Genomic DNA, 18,078 nt, shown 5'->3' on the forward strand with positions numbered 1-18,078 from the left:
AAGGTTGGGTAGGATTACTTTGAAAGAATACATGTGGATTACATGTATGTATGTACATACATTTGGATTACTTGTAATCCTACCCAACCTTGCTTGTAAAGCATATTTAAAGCACCTACTACATTTATGTTGCTACTTCCATAAACATTATACATAATTACAGACAACATCCATCTATTTTCTATACCACTTACTCATAATACACAACAGATAAAATGAAAAATAGCTGTCATGTAAAAATGATGGCAGCTACTCTTTTCGCATGACACAAATGCAACTTACGAATTCCCGGGTTTTGTGGTCTCAGGATGCGGGATTACTCTGTGTTCCCAGGGTGAAGAAGAACTCAGCAGGTCAAAGAGCTTTTTCTTATCGTGCACCCTCTCTGTGGAACAGTCTTCCTGCAACCGTGAGGCAGTCGGAGTCCGTGGACATTTTTAAGTCAAGACTTAAAACCTATTTTTATTCTCTTTCTTCTGAATAGCTTTTACTTTTTTATCTGTTTTATTCTTTTACTTCTGTTTTTAATTATGTATTTGAATTTTTTAATTATTATATTTATTATATTTTATATATTAGATTTACTTATTTATTTTACATTTTATATTGAACTGTTCTGTGTGAGGCGCCTTGAGGCGGCTTTTGTTGTGATTTGGCGCTTTATAAGCTGATTAAATTGAATTGAAATTAACTTAGAAAAATATGCAAACACATACATGCAGAAGAAGAGAAAACTCCACAGCTACCAACAATCCACACAGTGAAGATAGACACTGCTCACCTTTAAGATATTCACTCTTTCTAAGTGTTGGACTATCACCCTCCTGTTGCTCATATATTAACATTTTTTGGTTCCTGAATGGAGTTGTTTAATAAAAACTATTTAGCCTAGTATTTTAATCATTCTTGGAAACTAAGGCAAAGTGAATAAAAACCCCAAACAAACAAAAAACAAATACATCTTGCATTTTGTGAGTGGTGTGAATTTACTTACTTTTCCATCTTGTTGTTCATCTTTTGGCTACCCCCCCCCCCCCCCCCCCCCCCCCCCCCGTTAAGGGTCACCAAAGTGGATTCTGCACATAAAATTTTCAAAGGCTATTGTTAATTTTTGGGTGAGGATATGCTGGGTCTGCTGAAATACTTTGGGGTGGGTGCTGGAGCCCCATCAAGTTAAAACCTAAAGCCGCCTATATGTAAAACATCGTGATAGTTTTATTCAAAAGAATTCAGATTTAAAATAAAGGGAAGTAATCGCATATTTTTGTTTTTTGTCTTTAATGCTTACAGTAGAATTTCTGATGATAAATTATGTTAAGTTCAGATGTTTTTCATTGCTGTTATGATTTTGTTAACCCACCCAAAAGACGTGTGCATGGTAATGTAGATTTTTTTCATGTAAGTTCATCTGGTTTATTTATTCATTCATTTAAGCTATTACAATACCCCCCCCAAACCCCCCCCCCCCCCAAAAAAAAACAATGTTAGTATGGTGTTGTCTAGGTACATCAGTAATAACAAGTAGTCAGATTTAAAGGTGCCGGCTGTGTGCTATGAGGTGTGTGGGTTGGTTTTTAGGTGTTAGAAAGATAAAGAGACACAGCGTGACAAATGCAGCAGACGGATAGTTTGCATGGCTGTGTGTGTGTGTGTGTGTGTGTGTGTGTGTGTGTGTGTGTGTGTGTGTGTGTGTGTGTGTGTGTGTGTGTGTGTGTGTGTGTGTGTGTCTCCTCAGACTCACACAAGCTGACACCTATTGGGCACACCAGGAGGGGGTGGGGTGGTGGTGGGTGGGGTACCATCCTCTGCTTCGTCTCTGTGAGACTGGCAACAGTGTTACCATGGCAGCTGACATTCAGTGTGCCAGCATTCCTGTTCTCCTTCTGGCTGCTGTGGTTTTTCTCCTCAGTCATTCCTCCTTCTACTCATCTGTCGCCACGCACCTCTTAAAGGTGGCCCCCACCATCTGAATTCATTATCGGCTACTATATAATGACTGAGTAGATCCTTGTCATTTGATTGGTGCTTTGTATGTCACATGACATGGATTAATTCATCCCATTTGTGTTGCATTGCATTTAGAGTGCAATTTGTGCAAATTTGTTTCCATACGTTTGGTACCATTGCACTCTGCACACGTGCACACACACACACACGCATGCACATGCACAGAGCGCCCACACACACAACGCGTGCATGCACACACAAAACAACTCCACTGCACTGTCTGGAGGCTGTTAGCAGGAAGAAAGAATGAAAAGCTGGACTAATTTCTGACGTGATTTTTTTTTCGCTGCACTGAAGATGTACACAGTCTTTTTTTGTGCACAAGCGCCGACCCGGTTGATGTGTGTGGACGCGGGACAACGACATGATGATTTGATTGAGCTAACTGACGCTGCTAATTCTTGTAACACACACACACACACACACACACACACACAGTGGTGGGCACACTTCCGATAATCCGATAACAGATAATTATCGAAGATAATGTTTTCATTATCGGATTATCTTTTTAGATAACTTTGAAAACCATCATCGGACTAATTATCTTCCGATGAATTGCCGACCGATAGCTTTTAGACCGATTACGTAGTAAACCAAGCTGAACAGTGAAAAACATTTTTAAAACTTAAAAGCAGTTGAGACCTACCTGTTAAAAGTTTCCTACTTCCCTCTGCAAACAGAAGAGAGCTGTTTTCAGAAGAAACCACTCCATCCTCTGTAGGCAAAGGAGAACTGGTGAGTCTGGTAAGTCTCTTTTCTGTTGTTTATAAATTAATAAAATACCAAATGACAAGGATCTATTTTAGCCGTGATATAAAACAAAGAATGAATGTTTTTATATTCTTTCAATGGAACAAATATTCAATTCTGTGAAAGCTGGAACATACTTCGCCTCGTTGAATGGTATGTTCCAGCTTTCACCTCATGAAATATTCATACCATTGAACTCATAAACATTCATTATTTGTATACTATTGGTTTTTATTCAATTTTGACATCAGATTTAAGGTGGCTGACAGCACTGATGGATAGCAACACTCTTAAAATGTCCATCGGTTAAATTAGTAAAATACAATGCAATGCTAAAATACCCTCGGCCATAGGAGCATTCTTTTCTTTATGATTTGCAGTTGTTTAATTTGTGTGTGTGTGTGTGTGTGTATGTGTGTATATATATATATATATATATATAGTTACATTAATATTGTATTATGATGTAATATTGTCTTACTTACAATTTGAACATGTTCAATAAAGCCCCTCTATCAATCAATCAAGCAATATTTCGTTTTATGAGCTTTTGAGAAGAGCGGAAGTTAGCTTTGAGTTAGCCTGCACGCTGACGTCCGCGAAATGTAATTTCACTCTAAAGGTGTTATCGGGTTACAAAAACAGCATTTTCAGTTTTAGAAGTGCTTATTTCTTCGGCCTCAGGGTGTATGGTTTTCTTCAGTGTGTATAAAGCCATATTCATTGGTGAACAACTTGATAACTGATAATATATGAAGCGTTTTTAGAGAGACCTGCCACTGATGTCACGGTGCCACTCCACTTTGATTGGCTGTCAATTCTGCCACTCAGATAAGTAAATAAATAAAATATAAAACAATAAAACAATAATGGAACAGATTGAAACAGAATGTGACATTTTAACCTCTTAAAATACGTCTTAAAATAAATCAAGGTTAGCCATCTTTGAACTTGTGCAAGGAGTGTGTCCCAAGAATGTTCCCTGTGAATGTGAAGACTGGCAGGAATAGGACTGGACTTATAGTGAGCACAGACAGACGGTCAGATGGACGTAAAGTCTTCACAATACCTGAGGAGAATATTTGATGGCCTTGGGTAATAATTGTAAATGCAGAATCTATACTTTTAAATACTACCTCATACAGTAGTCTTCAGAATAATAGTAGTGCTATGTGACTAAAAAGATTAATCCAGGTTTTGAGTATATTTCTTATTGTTACATGGGAAACAGGGTACCAGTAGATTCAGTAGATTCTCACAAATCCAACAAGACCAAGCATTCATGATATGCACACTCTTAAGGCTATGAAACTGGACTATTAGTAAAAAAAAGTAGAAAAGGGGGTGTTCACAATAATAGTAGCATCTGCTGTTGACGCTACAAACTCAAAACTGTTATGTTCAAACTGCTTTTTTTTAGCAATCCTGTGAATCACTAAACTAGTATTTAGTTGTATAACCACAGTTTTTCATGATTTCTTCACATCTGCGAGGCATTAATTTTGTTGGTTTGGAACCAAGATTTTGCTCATTTACTAGTGTGCTTGGGGTCATTGTCTTGTTGAAACACCCATTTCAAGGGCATGTCCTCTTCAGCATAAGGCAACATGACCTCTTCAAGTATGTTGACATATCCAAACTGATCCATGATACCTGGTATGCGATATATAGGCCCAACACCGTAGTAGGAGAAACATGCCCATATCATGATGCTTGCACCACCATGCTTCACTGTCTTCACTGTGAGCTGTGGCTTGAATTCAGAGTTTGGGGGTCCTCTCACAAACTGTCTGCGGCCTTTGGACCCACAAACAACAATTTTAATCTCATCAGTCCACAAAATATTCCTCCATTTCTCTTTAGGCCAGTTGATGTGTTCTTTGGCAAATTGTAACCTCTTCTGCACATGTTTCTTATTTAATAGAGGGACTTTGCGGGGGATTCTTGCAAATAAATTAGGTGTGGTGGCCAAGTGGTTAGTGGGCTTGGTTTAAGTCCAGAAGATTCTCAAATCAAACCCCACCCCAGCCACATTTCTCCATATAATGTGGAGTAGCATCGGGAAGGGCATTCAGCGTAAAACTTGTGCTAAATCAATCACCTTGGATCTGCTGTGGTGACGCCAAGTGAAAACAAGGGAGCAGCTGAAGGGACGGAATTTCTAGGAATTCCTCATTTTAGACAGCAGCAGTGTGGAGATGATGTTGGACATTAGAAACAACAACAACAACAAAAACCCTAAAAGAGACGGAGATGGATGAGTGAAATATCTTTGAAAGATAAATCCAGTAAAAGACCCCGTGACTCTCATATGTGTTGTTGTGAATGTGAAACGAGTGTATAAGAAGGTGGCGTTGTGTGGTCAGTGGGCATTCTACAGGTCACACGTGAGGGCGTGGCTGTGAAGTCTGTTCTTTTGCTTTGCAACAGCTTGTACGTCAGTATTTGGTGACAGATGGTAGAACGTCAGATTAATAGTTGGATTTTCCCTCCAATAGGATCTGGTCTGCTGTGCGGGGAGGGTGTGGTATAAATAGTCTGATTTATCTAATCTGCTGTATGAGAGAGTTTGCCATTTGGAAGATGAAGAACAACGCTGAGCTGTATCCACTGCTGCAACATAACGGTGCCAGAAATAACCCTACAATAAGATAAAAATATTACTTGTTCAAGATTCTCAAGTCTGTCAAGTTTTGATTCTTTTGTGTTATACTGACTATGAACCATGTTTCGATTCTTGTATGCCAAAGACAGGCTGGTTTGAACTGCTTCAGATGTGTTGAAACTGGTTTAAACCAGATGCTAGCTTATTTATTCACTCATTTTAAACATGTTAGTACCAGCGGCAAAACATACTAATCTCACTTTATTTGATTTGTTTGAATTACACATTGAAACCAGGTTAGAAATTGTTTCCCAGCATTCATAGTTCTATATGTCTTTATTTTATGTAATTATTTTATTATTTGACTAGAACACAGCAGGACCTTTGAAAGTGGTAACAGCCATAGACATTATATACGTAGACGTCTCATGACTTGCTGCAACGTAATCCAGCATCGCCGCCATATTGGATGGGTCTCTTCACAATAGGCTGGCACTAAGTTGGTTCCACTCCTCCAGCCAATGCAAAGGAGTTGGTATCGGGTTATTTGAGCATGTGACATTTAGTCAGGATTCGGATATTTTGCTGATTGGCTGAGACACGCCGCTCTCTGATTGGCTGCAGCCTTTGTTTACAACGTAGCACAGTCTCTGGAGGAGAACCAATTTACATTTTTGGCTGTTACGCCACTGCCAATCACAGAGCGTGGCGTGATAGCCAATAGCGGCCGACGTATCAGATGGACCAATGACAACCATGTTTTCAAAAACACGCTACCAGTCTCTTTGTATAAGAGACTGTGGTACCAGTGCTAGGCTGGCACCAGAGTCAACCAGAGTCAATGGAGAGTGAGCAAATATGCCGATATTTTGTGCTGCTTATGTTTGCAATAACCGGTGCAGTATAGAAAGCAGATTGCATGGGATTACCTTTCATAAATGAGATTGAATGATAATTTTGGTTATTTTACCATTTGTAATATAATGTCATGGTAATAAATAGTACTTATGTGTAACATTATTACAGCAGGAACTGGTACTCTCTCTCATTAGCTGTGTTTCCATCCAACTAGTATCGCAACTCTTAAGCGAATTTTTGTTAATGTGGCAAAAGGAAGAGTGCATTTGTACGCATTTCTATCCACTTGTTACGCGCTTTTGTGCAAAACAGTTCTTTTTCAAGGGTTTTAGCTCTCCAGCCCCAGTTGCAAGCCTAACAAGGTAGTTTAAGACCCTGGAATGACCTGGGATTATATTGCTTGCTTTTCCTGTCCTTGAAAAAAATGTTCACCTTTGTAACAAAACCTGGTGAGCGAAGCAGAGGAAATTAGTAATAAGTGATGTTCTGTGTGTGTTTGTGTGAGAGAGAGAGAGACAGAGAGAAATAAATTCAAATGAAAATTAAGTCATTTATACATTTATCTATATGCCATAGCATATGTCTTTGTTAAAGAGCATAAGACAAAGCCTTTCTGCATGAAAGTACATATTTTTAATGTGTGACAGCATCCTGTATCGTAACTGAAACTCTGCTGTTTCTAACAAACTAAACCATGGGAAAATCAGGTAAAAATTCTGGGAGTTATGGATTATTGTAGTTTGGGATACACCTTCCGCAGTACAAATAAATACACTGGGGGACACATCCAAGATGGCGGCCGCGCTGATACGTCAGCTTCAATAGGCAGCGGCAGTCCATGAACGTGTCAATGTTTATAATGTCTATGGTAACAGCCATGACATGGAATTGCCCATATTTAAAATGTGTCACTTCCTGTAACATTTCCTTTGATTTCTGAACTTTGAAGGCCAGAAGACCTGAAGCTCCAAAGATCTGAAAATGCAAAAGTATAAAAGAAGTGGAAACCATCACAAATTATATTTTAAAGTTTCAAACATGGAGAATATTACAATACCATAATGCATTTTTTTTAAATGTATTATTATTATTATTTTGCAGGCCAACCCACTTTATCTCTCTTTAACTGGTTTTAAATAGTCATTAAACCAACAGAATATCCTCATACTTTGGATTATTGTTTCAAAAAGTTAGGTGAAAACATTTTCTTGTACTCTGTTTGTTTGTCTGTTTTAAGCCATTGTGGGATTTCATGAAACCAAATCACTAAATTGTAAAATAAATTTTCAGATGATCACCAGATTGAAGGAGGTACTGGAGACAATGCGGATGGAGAAACTGTCGCTGTCTGTGTGAACTGCAAGTAACACTAGTGTGTCAATTGTTGACTACACAGTGTGTCCTCATGCATGAAGGAAAAAAAAACCAAAACTTTTTTTTACTTTGGGAGGTGATGGTCTAGTGGTTAAGGTGTTGGGCTTGAGACCAGAAGATCCTGGGTTCAAATCCCCACCTGACTGGAAAAATCACTAAGGGGCCTTGGGCAAGGTCTTTAATCCCCTATTGCTCGCGGTGTGTAGTGAGCGCCTTGTACGGCAGCACCCTGACATCGGGGTGAATGTGAGGCATAATTGTAAAGTGCTTTGAGCGTCTGATGCAGATGGAAAAGCGCTATATAAATGCAGTCCATTTACCATTTACCATTTTACTTTAAATCGTGTTGATATGTGAGAAGCCAGAGGCCACTGGAGGAGTCTTGAACAGTTTCTCTTTTGTTTCACTCTGCCTTTTCTTTCCTGTTTCTCCTGTAGATCTTTGCAATCTTCGCCTTCTCGACATGTGGCAGTTACTCGGGCATGTTCAAGATGAGTGTGGAGTGTAAAAACCGGTCGGAGAGTGACCTAGGCATAGAGGTAGAGTTTGTATATCCGTTCAGGTCAGTATTAACTCTGGTCACTAATGTCACCTGTGTTTACTGTAGACTGAACGGCTAAAGCACGCCGCTGTAGTCCATAGTGTCTGATTAAATCACTAAGGTGTTGGTGAAGCCTGAAAACAACAGCCTTCAAAATTTAATGAACTCTTCCTTGATCCAAGGACCATCTGTCCACAAAATTCAGTAAAACTACATCCTGGACATTTTAAGATATCACATGCGCAGACTGAGGCAGACATTCCTGTGAGCTGGCTGATTGAAATATTATCTGTTAATGTTAATGTTAACACAAGGAAGCTACCTGCAAATAATTAAATTAAAAATCCAGTTTTAAAATGAGCTTTTTAAAGGTTGGTTCATGCAACTGTAGTGTCCTACAGATCCTTCAGGATGTGTAACATATTTAATAACAAATAATCCTTTAAAAATAACGCAATGCTAAAATACCCTCGACCGTATGAGCATTATGTTCTATAGAATTTGCGGTTGTCTAATTAATTATTAAGATCCTATTGTCTTATGTACAGTTTGTACATGTTTAATAAAGCCCCTCTGTCAATCAATCAATCAATCAATCATAAACAATATACTTACGTTTTAAGACGGAAGTTGTGCAAATCAAAGAATATTTGTAACTCACCCTCTGTGCATTTGCAGGTGTTAATCAGACAAATTTAAGTCAATAGAAAGTTAGCTTTGAGTTAGCGAAAGTTAGCATGCACGCTAGCCTCTGCAAAATGTCTTGTAAATGACTCTAGGGATGTTATCAGGTTACAAAAACAGCATTTTCAGTTTTAGAAGTGTTTATTTCTCACTAGCCTTTACATAATATATGACAAAGAGGATATATTTACACACAAATGAAACATAGTTTTACAGCTAGCTACCAGCCTGTGATTCTCACCATCATAACAGCCGCAAAATCTCTTGTAAATAAGTTCAGAGGTGTTATTAGGTTCCAAAAAACAGTGCTTTCAGTTTTATAAGTGTTTATTTCTCGCTAGCTTTTAGATAATATATGAGAAACATGTATATAAACACACAAAACAAAGCGATTTTGGAGAGACTACTGACATTACGGTGCATCTCTACTCTGACTGGCTGTCACACCTGCGACTCAAAAACAAAACTGAACAGATTGAAACAGAATGTGACTTTTTAACCTTTTAAAATACTTCTTAATATATATCAAGGTAAGCCATCTTTGAACTTGTCCAAGGTCTGTATCCCAAGAATGCTCCCTGTGAATTTGAAAACTCTGGCAGTAATAACTGAGCACATACAGATGGACGGATGAAAAGCCTTTGCAATACCTGATGGCCATATTTGATGGCCTTGGGTAAAAATGACTAATATTATTACAAAAATGTGAAGCTTTGTGTCTGTGGCCTGGAAGTAAGTCCCCTCCACAGCATGTCTTTTTCCTGGTTCTCTCCCTCAGCCCCAACCAGTCCCAGCAGAAGACTGCCCCTCCCTGAGCCTGGTTCTGCTGGAGGTTTCTTCCTGTTAGAAGGGAATTTTTCCTTCCCACTGTTGCCAAGTGCTTGCTCACAGGGGGTCGTTTTTACCGTTGGGGTTTTTTCCGTAATTATTGTATGGCCTTGCCTTACAATATAAAGCGCCTTGGGGCAACTGTTTGTTGTGTTTTGGCGCTATATAAATAAAATTGATTTGATTTGATTTGATTTAAGTACACCTCTTTACTGAAGCTAAACTTAAAGTATTGTGTTACAGACCTTTTTTAAAAGCTAATATTGGTCAGTGGGTGTGGAATAATAAAAATACCTCTCTGACACTGAGGTCGTGCATTTTAAAACATCAGTTTATTTGTTTTCAATTAATCAATTTGTTTGTTCTCTAAGAACACACTTGCTCCTGTACCTCTTGCTTTAAATGGAAAACACCTCCTGCTGACCATGCTCTGTGTCTTAGACCAAACAGGAGTTTAGATATGGAATTTTGTAACATATGTCACAGAAATCTAAAATGAGCTGTTGCAAGCCTCAATTTGTATTATAAAGTGTAGTTTTTACATAAACAGGTGCAGAAATGTGGGACTTTGAGGATGTTTACAATGAAGCCAGATTATATTGAACTATAAATGGTAGTTAAAAATTCACAACACAACCCCTTTAATCACTTTATCTATTCATTTAATTTTATGTAGGATTTTTTTGTAGTTGTTTTGTTGCATGTTGGATCATATATCTTGAAGTAAATATACTTAATAATTTACATAGTAAACAGTTTAATAAAGAATCCTCTTTGCAATAAAACACTGATATTTTGGTCTGTTGGTAAAACATTCTGCATTTGTTTCTTAGAGATGATAAAATTTTTTTTTTTTTTTTTTGCCACAATTCAAATATGTTGCAGGACTAATTTGTTGTAATGTGTATTGACATGCATGTCACAGTATTTCCAGTAGTAATGCGACCACTTGGTCATGCACATCTTCTCAGGCTCCATCAGATTTACTTTGATGCACCGACCTGTAAGGGAGGAAACCCCGAGCGTCTGTTCCTGGTTGGAGACTACTCCTCCTCAGCCGAGTTCTTCGTCACTATCGGTGTCTTTTCATTTCTCTACTCCATGGCAGCCCTCGCCGTGTACTGCTTCATCCTGGAGAAGTACCGTGAGAACAATAAGGGAGCCCAGATTGTGAGTTTGTGCAGATCTTTTTTCCTTTTTAAATGCACTTAATTACAGTTAATATTTGGTAAACATGAAAATGATGGTGTTGTTTTGCTGATCTGCAGGACTTCGTAGTGACGGCAGTATTTGCCTTCATGTGGCTGGTTTCTTCGTGCGCTTGGGCTAAGGGGTTGTCAGATGTGAAAACAGCCACTGATCCAGAGACGGTGATCACTCTCATCTCAGCCTGTGATGTGCCAGAGAACCGCTGCCGTGAGATCTATGAACCCAAGGTGTCTGGCCTCAACACCTCTGTGGTAGGTCTTGGATGCTTTGTATTGAATTAACTGTAAGGAGACGACTTGCTGCCACACTGCTGACGTCCGCACACCCTTCTGATCTGCAGGCTTTTGGCTTCATCAACCTGATCCTGTGGATAGGAAACCTGTGGTTTGTATTCAAGGAGACTGGGTGGATGGCTGCCTTTGCCGGAACGTACGTCCCATCGCAGGAAAAGCAGCCGGCCCCTGATTCCTTTGGTCAGGGAGGTTACGACCAGCAGGACCCCTACGCCGCCTCCCAGGGAGGGTACCAGCCCGAATACGGCCAGCAGGGCGGATACAATGAGGATGGAGGATACAGCCAGGGCTATAACCAGCAGCCCACCTCCTACTCTAATCAAATGTGAACCTATTCATTCAAACCACAGCTGCAGGATGGTGAGTACAAACACGTGGGTCACAGTGCTAATCAGTATATATATTTACCAAACCCGGCATGGCTCTGTCTCTGACCCATTTTTGTTTTCTTGAATGATGTTGCACATCAGATCAGAAAAATACTCAAACATTGAAGTTATCCATAACCTCCTGTACCTCCATGTCATCTCAGGTTTAATGATCTGTTATATTTGGACCTCATATAATCAGAGCATCTTTTCCCACCCCCATTACACTGATAGAATCAGAACTTTCTGAACTGGATTTTTGTTTAATTCATTGTTTTAACATGTCTGGATTTTTAAAAGTGCCTGTATTTGCTGCTTTATATTTTTTAACCTTACCTTACAGCACCTTATGGGCAGAGGTGGTGGACCAAAAAATATAAACATCCCTGCCAAATGCTGTTTCTGAACCCTCTGAACTCTAAAACCAGCTCAGTCCTTAATGAGCTCTATGTCAACATGTTCAACTGAATACACAACTAATATAAGAAGTCTAAGCTATTTGAAGCCATAAAGTTACGAATAATTAGGGTGTGGTCACAGTGAATGACAGTTAGTGTGCTCAGTCCATTCACTAGCAAGAGCCACTAACAATGGCTGCTAGCTGCTGACGCAACTGTGTTTTTCCTTTCTGGGTATTTTATTATCAATATGTGAGATAATGTGGCTTGCTGCACAGTTAATTGTACTAATGGGCCCTTTAAGAAGTCGGTGCTTCAGTATTTATGTTGAGTTAAATTTTTGTATTATATCATTTGTATGCTAGCACCCTTAGCACCCTTGTCAGTGACAGGAAGACAGTAATTATCAATACCTCGGTCATGTTGGCAATATGCCGGTCATAGTTTTTAATATCCACATGCAGGCTAACTCCAGTTTACAATTATATGCATTAAAGAAACACAAACCCAACTTATTTAGCTTGTTAGCCTTAGCTATGGGCATTTGTTCCACACAGGTCACACCGGTCTTGCCCATGCTCCACTGCTTTACCTATGTATGGGTTTGCTGATTTCGCGGTCTGAGCGGTCCCCCATCTGATCGGTCCCCCCGCCTTCACTGTGCATGAGTCATTTCGGAGTGTCAGCAACGATTAACTGATTATCGCTTTGTTTCTGCTTAAAACTGCAGTTCAGAATGATTTAAGAGGTTTTACTTTGTCATCTGATGGTTAATAATCACATTATTCCTTTTGATCAGTTTGGGTGCAGAGAGTCAGACTCAGACGCTCCGGTGTCACAGTCTGCTCCCCCCCGTCTTTTATTATGAATTAATTCAGAATTTATGTGGAAATGATTGTTGTACAAAAGCTTCAAATATCTTTTGCTGAGATAAATGATGACTGGAGTGCAGTTTTAAGCAGAAACGAGGCGATAATCGGTTAATCGTGGCTGAGGCTCCGAAATGACGCATGCGCAGTGAAGGCAGGGAGACCAATCAGACGGGGGTACTGATCAAATCGTGACACAAGGAGTCAAGGATAGTGACTCAGACACTGCCATGATGCGACATCTAGAGCCACCTCAACCAGTGTGTGACATCACGGCGGGTTTATCCAGTATTACTGTACAGTCTATGATAAAGACAGATACCTACAGCTATATAGCTAGCTAGTTAATGTTGTGCGCTAGTTGTTTGTCCATTTAACTTGTAATTTATGTAATTTCACATTCTTGCTTCTGTATTTCCCGTGTCCAGGGTGACCTTGTGATTTTGGGGTGTGGCTCTCCTCCGCCGTCTGCATTTCCACACTCCTCTGTTTGTCTGTTTGTGTACCTGTGAGTCGACCTACGGAGGGAGGGACGCACGGAGGACCGACACTTGTTGAGGCCCGGGGAGGGAACATCTTTGGGTTAAAAAAAAAAGGGGGGGGGGGGGAATCCTTGGTGTAACATGATGTTTATTCTCGTGACGTATTTAACTGTAGAAGACAACAGAGGATTGTCTGTTTGGTGATACGAGAAAAACTTGAATACAAAACCAAAACATTCATTGACGAACATTTAAGAGAAATCTTGTAACGGAAAAGACTTACATTTATGGAAAAAGAAAATTGTAGTAATATTTAACTTGGGAGAATGTATTTGTCTGTGCTGTGTAAATATCAACATGCTGATATATATTATTATATATACACAGTTGAATAATTGTGCACTCCATATTCATTGTTATACAACAAATGCTAAGTGCAGAATTATTCAGTTGCATTTACTGTGGTCCTGTTTAGGAGCTCACATAATTTAGCCCTTGCCCTTTGATTTCCTTCTCTTAAATTGAGGATTTTATTTATTTATCTCAAAATCTATAGACATCTATTTTTTAATTCCCTCATCATGCTGTTTTGTTTAATCAACATAAAGAATATGAAAGAGTGAATAGTTGTGATCATGAGAAGGTCGAAAGGAAAATAATTCTCCATGTATAGAGTATTTCTAGTTGTAGCAGTGAATAGGTGATAGCAGTGTGGTCTGATTCCTAATTCGATTTTTGTTTTGTCTACGTATTTTCCGCCAATACACATCACTGTTTGGAAATTCTTGTAATACAAAGAATATTTTAAATCCTGACGTATAAGGTCCAAACTGCATAGCGTTAAGATAATTAATGAGCATGATACCATCTCATACTTATTGTGCTGTTTCACAAACTGCTGTAGTGTGCTACCAGTATGACAATTGTGACTCGGAGCAGTGAACAACAGTTTAGCTATGTGTTTGTTTATTTGTTGGGATTTATGTGATGGCATCAAACTAATTTTTGTGGGTGATACTCGTCTCGTTTTGATTGCCTTTTATGTGGTCCAGACAGTTGTAAGAGAGTCATATAGTTTTTTAACCGGTGTTTATTATTGCATTGTAATCTGTGAAATACACATTAATATGAACTGTAAGTACGTAAGAACAAAGTGTATTGAAGACCTTGGCTAGGTCGTGACTATGCCTCCACTTATAATTCTCCTGCATCTTCAAATCCTTTTTTTTTTGCTTCTCTTTCTGAAGACGATTACACTTAGTGCATGCATCGTACTCCTTATATTCTAACACAACCCTTAAATTTGACAGGCTGCAGGAAAAGTGCTTGACTGCCCAGTGATACGTTTGATTCCTTAGAGTGGTTGCTGCACAGCACGTACAGGAGCTCTGCTATACTCTACACGAAGCACAAGCACAGTGGTGCAATAATCATTTCTTTCCGGAAAACTACGGTCCTGCACATCCTCCACATGGATATCAGAATGCGTGATAACTGCCTCTGCCGGTGTTAGTAATTGGTCATCAGCTGTACACTGGGCCGTCACCAAATTGCAGATTCACTTTTTTAAAAATCCAAATAAAATAAATAAAAAACAAACAAAAAACAATCAAGGTTGTTTCATTCAGGCAGTGTAAAAGTGCTCCCCTCCCTGCCCTTGTTTTTTTTCTCTCTTCCACTGTAGCTCTTATAAATATGCTGAAATGAAATATACTCTGTTGTTAGTGGTGAATGATGTCTTGTGATACTCTCTACGCCTTTGGATAGTGCTGTGTTTATTGTGTATGATGTATTCATATTAGTATTTATGATAATGATAAGTCAGATTAAAAAAAAAAGAATCGAAAAATCTCCAGAATTCTGATGTATTCTTATTATATGGAATCCATGTGAAACAAAATGAAATAAACTTGAACTTATTCTATTGACAGTTAAATTGTGTACTTCTTGTCTTGCAAATTCATCACCAATCACTATTGCATTTTTAAAGAGCTTGAGTACTTTACTAATATAGTGAAAATGGTAGAAAAGTCTTTGTGTGGTTCTGTTTCAGTGAATGATCGTGTGCTGACCATCACTGGCTCGCTAAAGCAGTCTGTATCTCATTCTGATCTGCACTTCATTGTTGTTTATCATTACAATCATCTGTTGACAGCACCTGTAAATGCAATAAAGTGTCATTAGTGCTACCTGTTTGAAATAAGATTATTTTTCATTCATTCATTTTACCATATTTCTAGCCATATACTGCCCCATCCCAACTTTTTTTTTGTTTGTTAGAATGTGCTGCAGTAAATTCAGGAATTAAATGAAGATGACAACAGAAAACATGAAATATTATCTTTGGTTTGTGGTGCCTGCAAAGAAGAAGTCAAAGTAAGTGTAAAGATTGCTGCAGGTTTTTTTTTTTTTTGTATTCTCCATACCATCCCAACTTTTTCTGACTTGGAGTTGTAGACTATTAGTGTGAAGACTGGAATATATAGGGTTGTTTATCTGCAACATTTCTGTCATTGCTTTTTCTTTCAATCTTCTACATCGACCGGAAAAAGGTGCTTTGCCCTCTTCAGGTCGGTGGAGTGTCCTTGCCTCAAGTGGAGGAGTTTAAGTATCTCTGGGTCTTGTTCACAAGTGAGGGACGGATGGACCATGAGATTGACAGACGGATCGGTGCAGCATCTGCAGTGATGCGGTCGCTGTATTGGACCGTCGTGGTGAAGAGAGAGCTGAGCAAGGGGACAAATTTACCGATCAATCTACATTCCGACCCTCACCTATGGTCATGAGATTTGGCTCATGACCGAAAGAACGAGATTGCGAGTACAAGCGGCCGAGATGTTTCCTCCGCAGGGTGGCTGGGTGCTCCCTTAGAGATAGGGTGAGGAGCTCTGTCACTCGGTAGGAGCTCAGAGTCAAGCCGCTGCTCCTCCACGTTGAAAGGAGCCAGCTGAAGTGGCTCGGGCATCTTTTCCGGATCCCCCTGGACGCTTCCCTGGAGAGGTGTTCCAGGCATGTCCCATTGGGAGGAGGCCCGGGGGAAGACCCAGGAAATGTTGGAGGGACTACGTCTCTCGGCTGGCTTGGGAACGCCTCGGGGTTCCCCCGGAAGAGCTGGGGGAGGTGTGTGTGGATCGGGAGGTCTGGGCGGCTTTGCTTGAGCTGCTGCCCCCGCGACCCGACTCTGGATAAAGCAGAAGAAAATGGATGGATGGATCTTCTACACTGTTGGAAAGGTCGCCACAGCAGATTAATCATTTTTGGATTACTGGGAATGTCTTTGCATGGCTGACATTATACCTAACCAGTTGCTCTCACTGCATCTTGTACAATAACATTACCTCCAACCTTGATGCCATGAAATACGGGGTTCCACAGGGTCTGCCTGCTTTTCCCCCCTTTATATAGCACCCCTTTGGCATATACTGTGGCACTATGGGATTACTTTTCATTGCTACGCTGATGACACTCAGTTGTACATGCCGATAAGTGCTGATAATCTCATATACAACAAGACTTTAAAGGATTATCTTGCTTCAGTGAAAAGCTGGATGTCTAGCAATTTCTTACTTTGAAATTGGAACAAGGGTGAATTGACGGTTCATGGTCCAGCGAGACATTGACATAAGTGCGACATAAGGGCCCTTGCGCAAGGTCTTTAATCCCCTATTGCTCCTGGTGTGTAGTGAGTGCCTTGTATGGCAGCAGCCTGACATCGGGGTGAATGTGAGGCATAATTGTAAAGCGCTTTGAGCGTCTGATGCAGATGGAAAAGCGCTATATAAATGCAGTTCATTTACAATTTAACCTAGGTTCATGCGTCATACATCACTCTGACAAGGTTAGAAACCTTGGGGTGATTTTTGATCCCACACTGTCCTTTGACCTACACAGAGATATTGCGAGGACTGCTTTCTTCCACCTTCTTAACATAGCAAAGATACATCCTATCCTGTCTATGGCTGATGCAGAGACTCTGATCCACACATTTGTTTCTTCTAGACTGGACTTACCACAGTCCAGCATTAGGGGTCTCCAATTGGTTCAAAATACTGCTGCCAGAATTTTGACAAGAAGAAGAAAGGTTGACCACATTACACTGATTTTAGCCTCCCTTCCCTGGCTTCCTCTCTCTCTCAGGTCTGATTTTAAGGTTCTGTTATTACCTATAAAATTATTCAGAGACTAGCGCTTCCCTACTTAGCGGACCTAATTACACCCTATGTACTGGCCTGGGCTGTGCATTCTCAGGGCACAAGACTACTTTGTGTCCCTAAGGTGAATAAAAAGTTTGCAGGTCAAAGAGCCTTCTCTTATCATGCACCTATTTTGTGGAATGATCTCCCTGCAGAGATAAAACAGATTCCGTAGAAACATTCAAGTACAGACTAAAGATGTATCTATTCTCCCTCTTGCATGGCTAGCCAGCCCAGTCTCACGTTTTTTTTTTTTTCGTGCTCCCGTCACGAAATGAGTCAAATTTTCGTGATGGGGTCTTTTTTAACTCACCATTATTGACCCTACTCCCACCCCCAACCCTGATCTCAACCATAACCTAACCCTACTCCTACCCCCTGTTGTGTGTTGGGGGGTGTGGCTGGATATTTTGGTGTTCTTTTCTTTTCTTTGCTCTTCAGGTGGCATGGAAACTGATTTGTCTGTGGAGAAGGTGCTGGCTGAAGAGTCCTCACCCTCATCAACATCATGTGTAGCACCTGTGACCGGTGCTCACATGCAACCTTAAAGACTTTCAGCTGAAGCAGATAATTGGATGGCGTTCTGCATTTAAGTCATGTGTGATTCAAGCAGAAC

The 18,078-nt window shown here is 39.9% G+C and overlaps 1 protein-coding gene across 1 annotated transcript in view; it reads left to right on the top strand.

The window, feature by feature from the left end:
• The window catches only part of sypb (synaptophysin b), a 44,783-nt gene extending 29,584 nt beyond the window's left edge, over window positions 1–15,199 (top strand). Inside the window, exons 3-7 of the mRNA XM_034172991.1 lie at window positions 8,035–8,159; window positions 10,622–10,820; window positions 10,919–11,110; window positions 11,200–11,512; window positions 13,216–15,199. Coding sequence (XP_034028882.1) covers window positions 8,035–8,159; window positions 10,622–10,820; window positions 10,919–11,110; window positions 11,200–11,481 — 798 coding nt within the window. The 3' untranslated portion in view covers window positions 11,482–11,512; window positions 13,216–15,199. The remainder of the gene's footprint in view (window positions 1–8,034; window positions 8,160–10,621; window positions 10,821–10,918; window positions 11,111–11,199; window positions 11,513–13,215) is intronic.
• The last annotated feature ends 2,879 nt before the right edge of the window (window positions 15,200–18,078 follow it).

The sequence above is a fragment of the Thalassophryne amazonica genome, chromosome 6 (assembly GCF_902500255.1).
Source record: "Thalassophryne amazonica chromosome 6, fThaAma1.1, whole genome shotgun sequence".
In the NCBI taxonomy this organism is placed as follows: Eukaryota; Metazoa; Chordata; class Actinopteri; order Batrachoidiformes; family Batrachoididae; genus Thalassophryne; species Thalassophryne amazonica.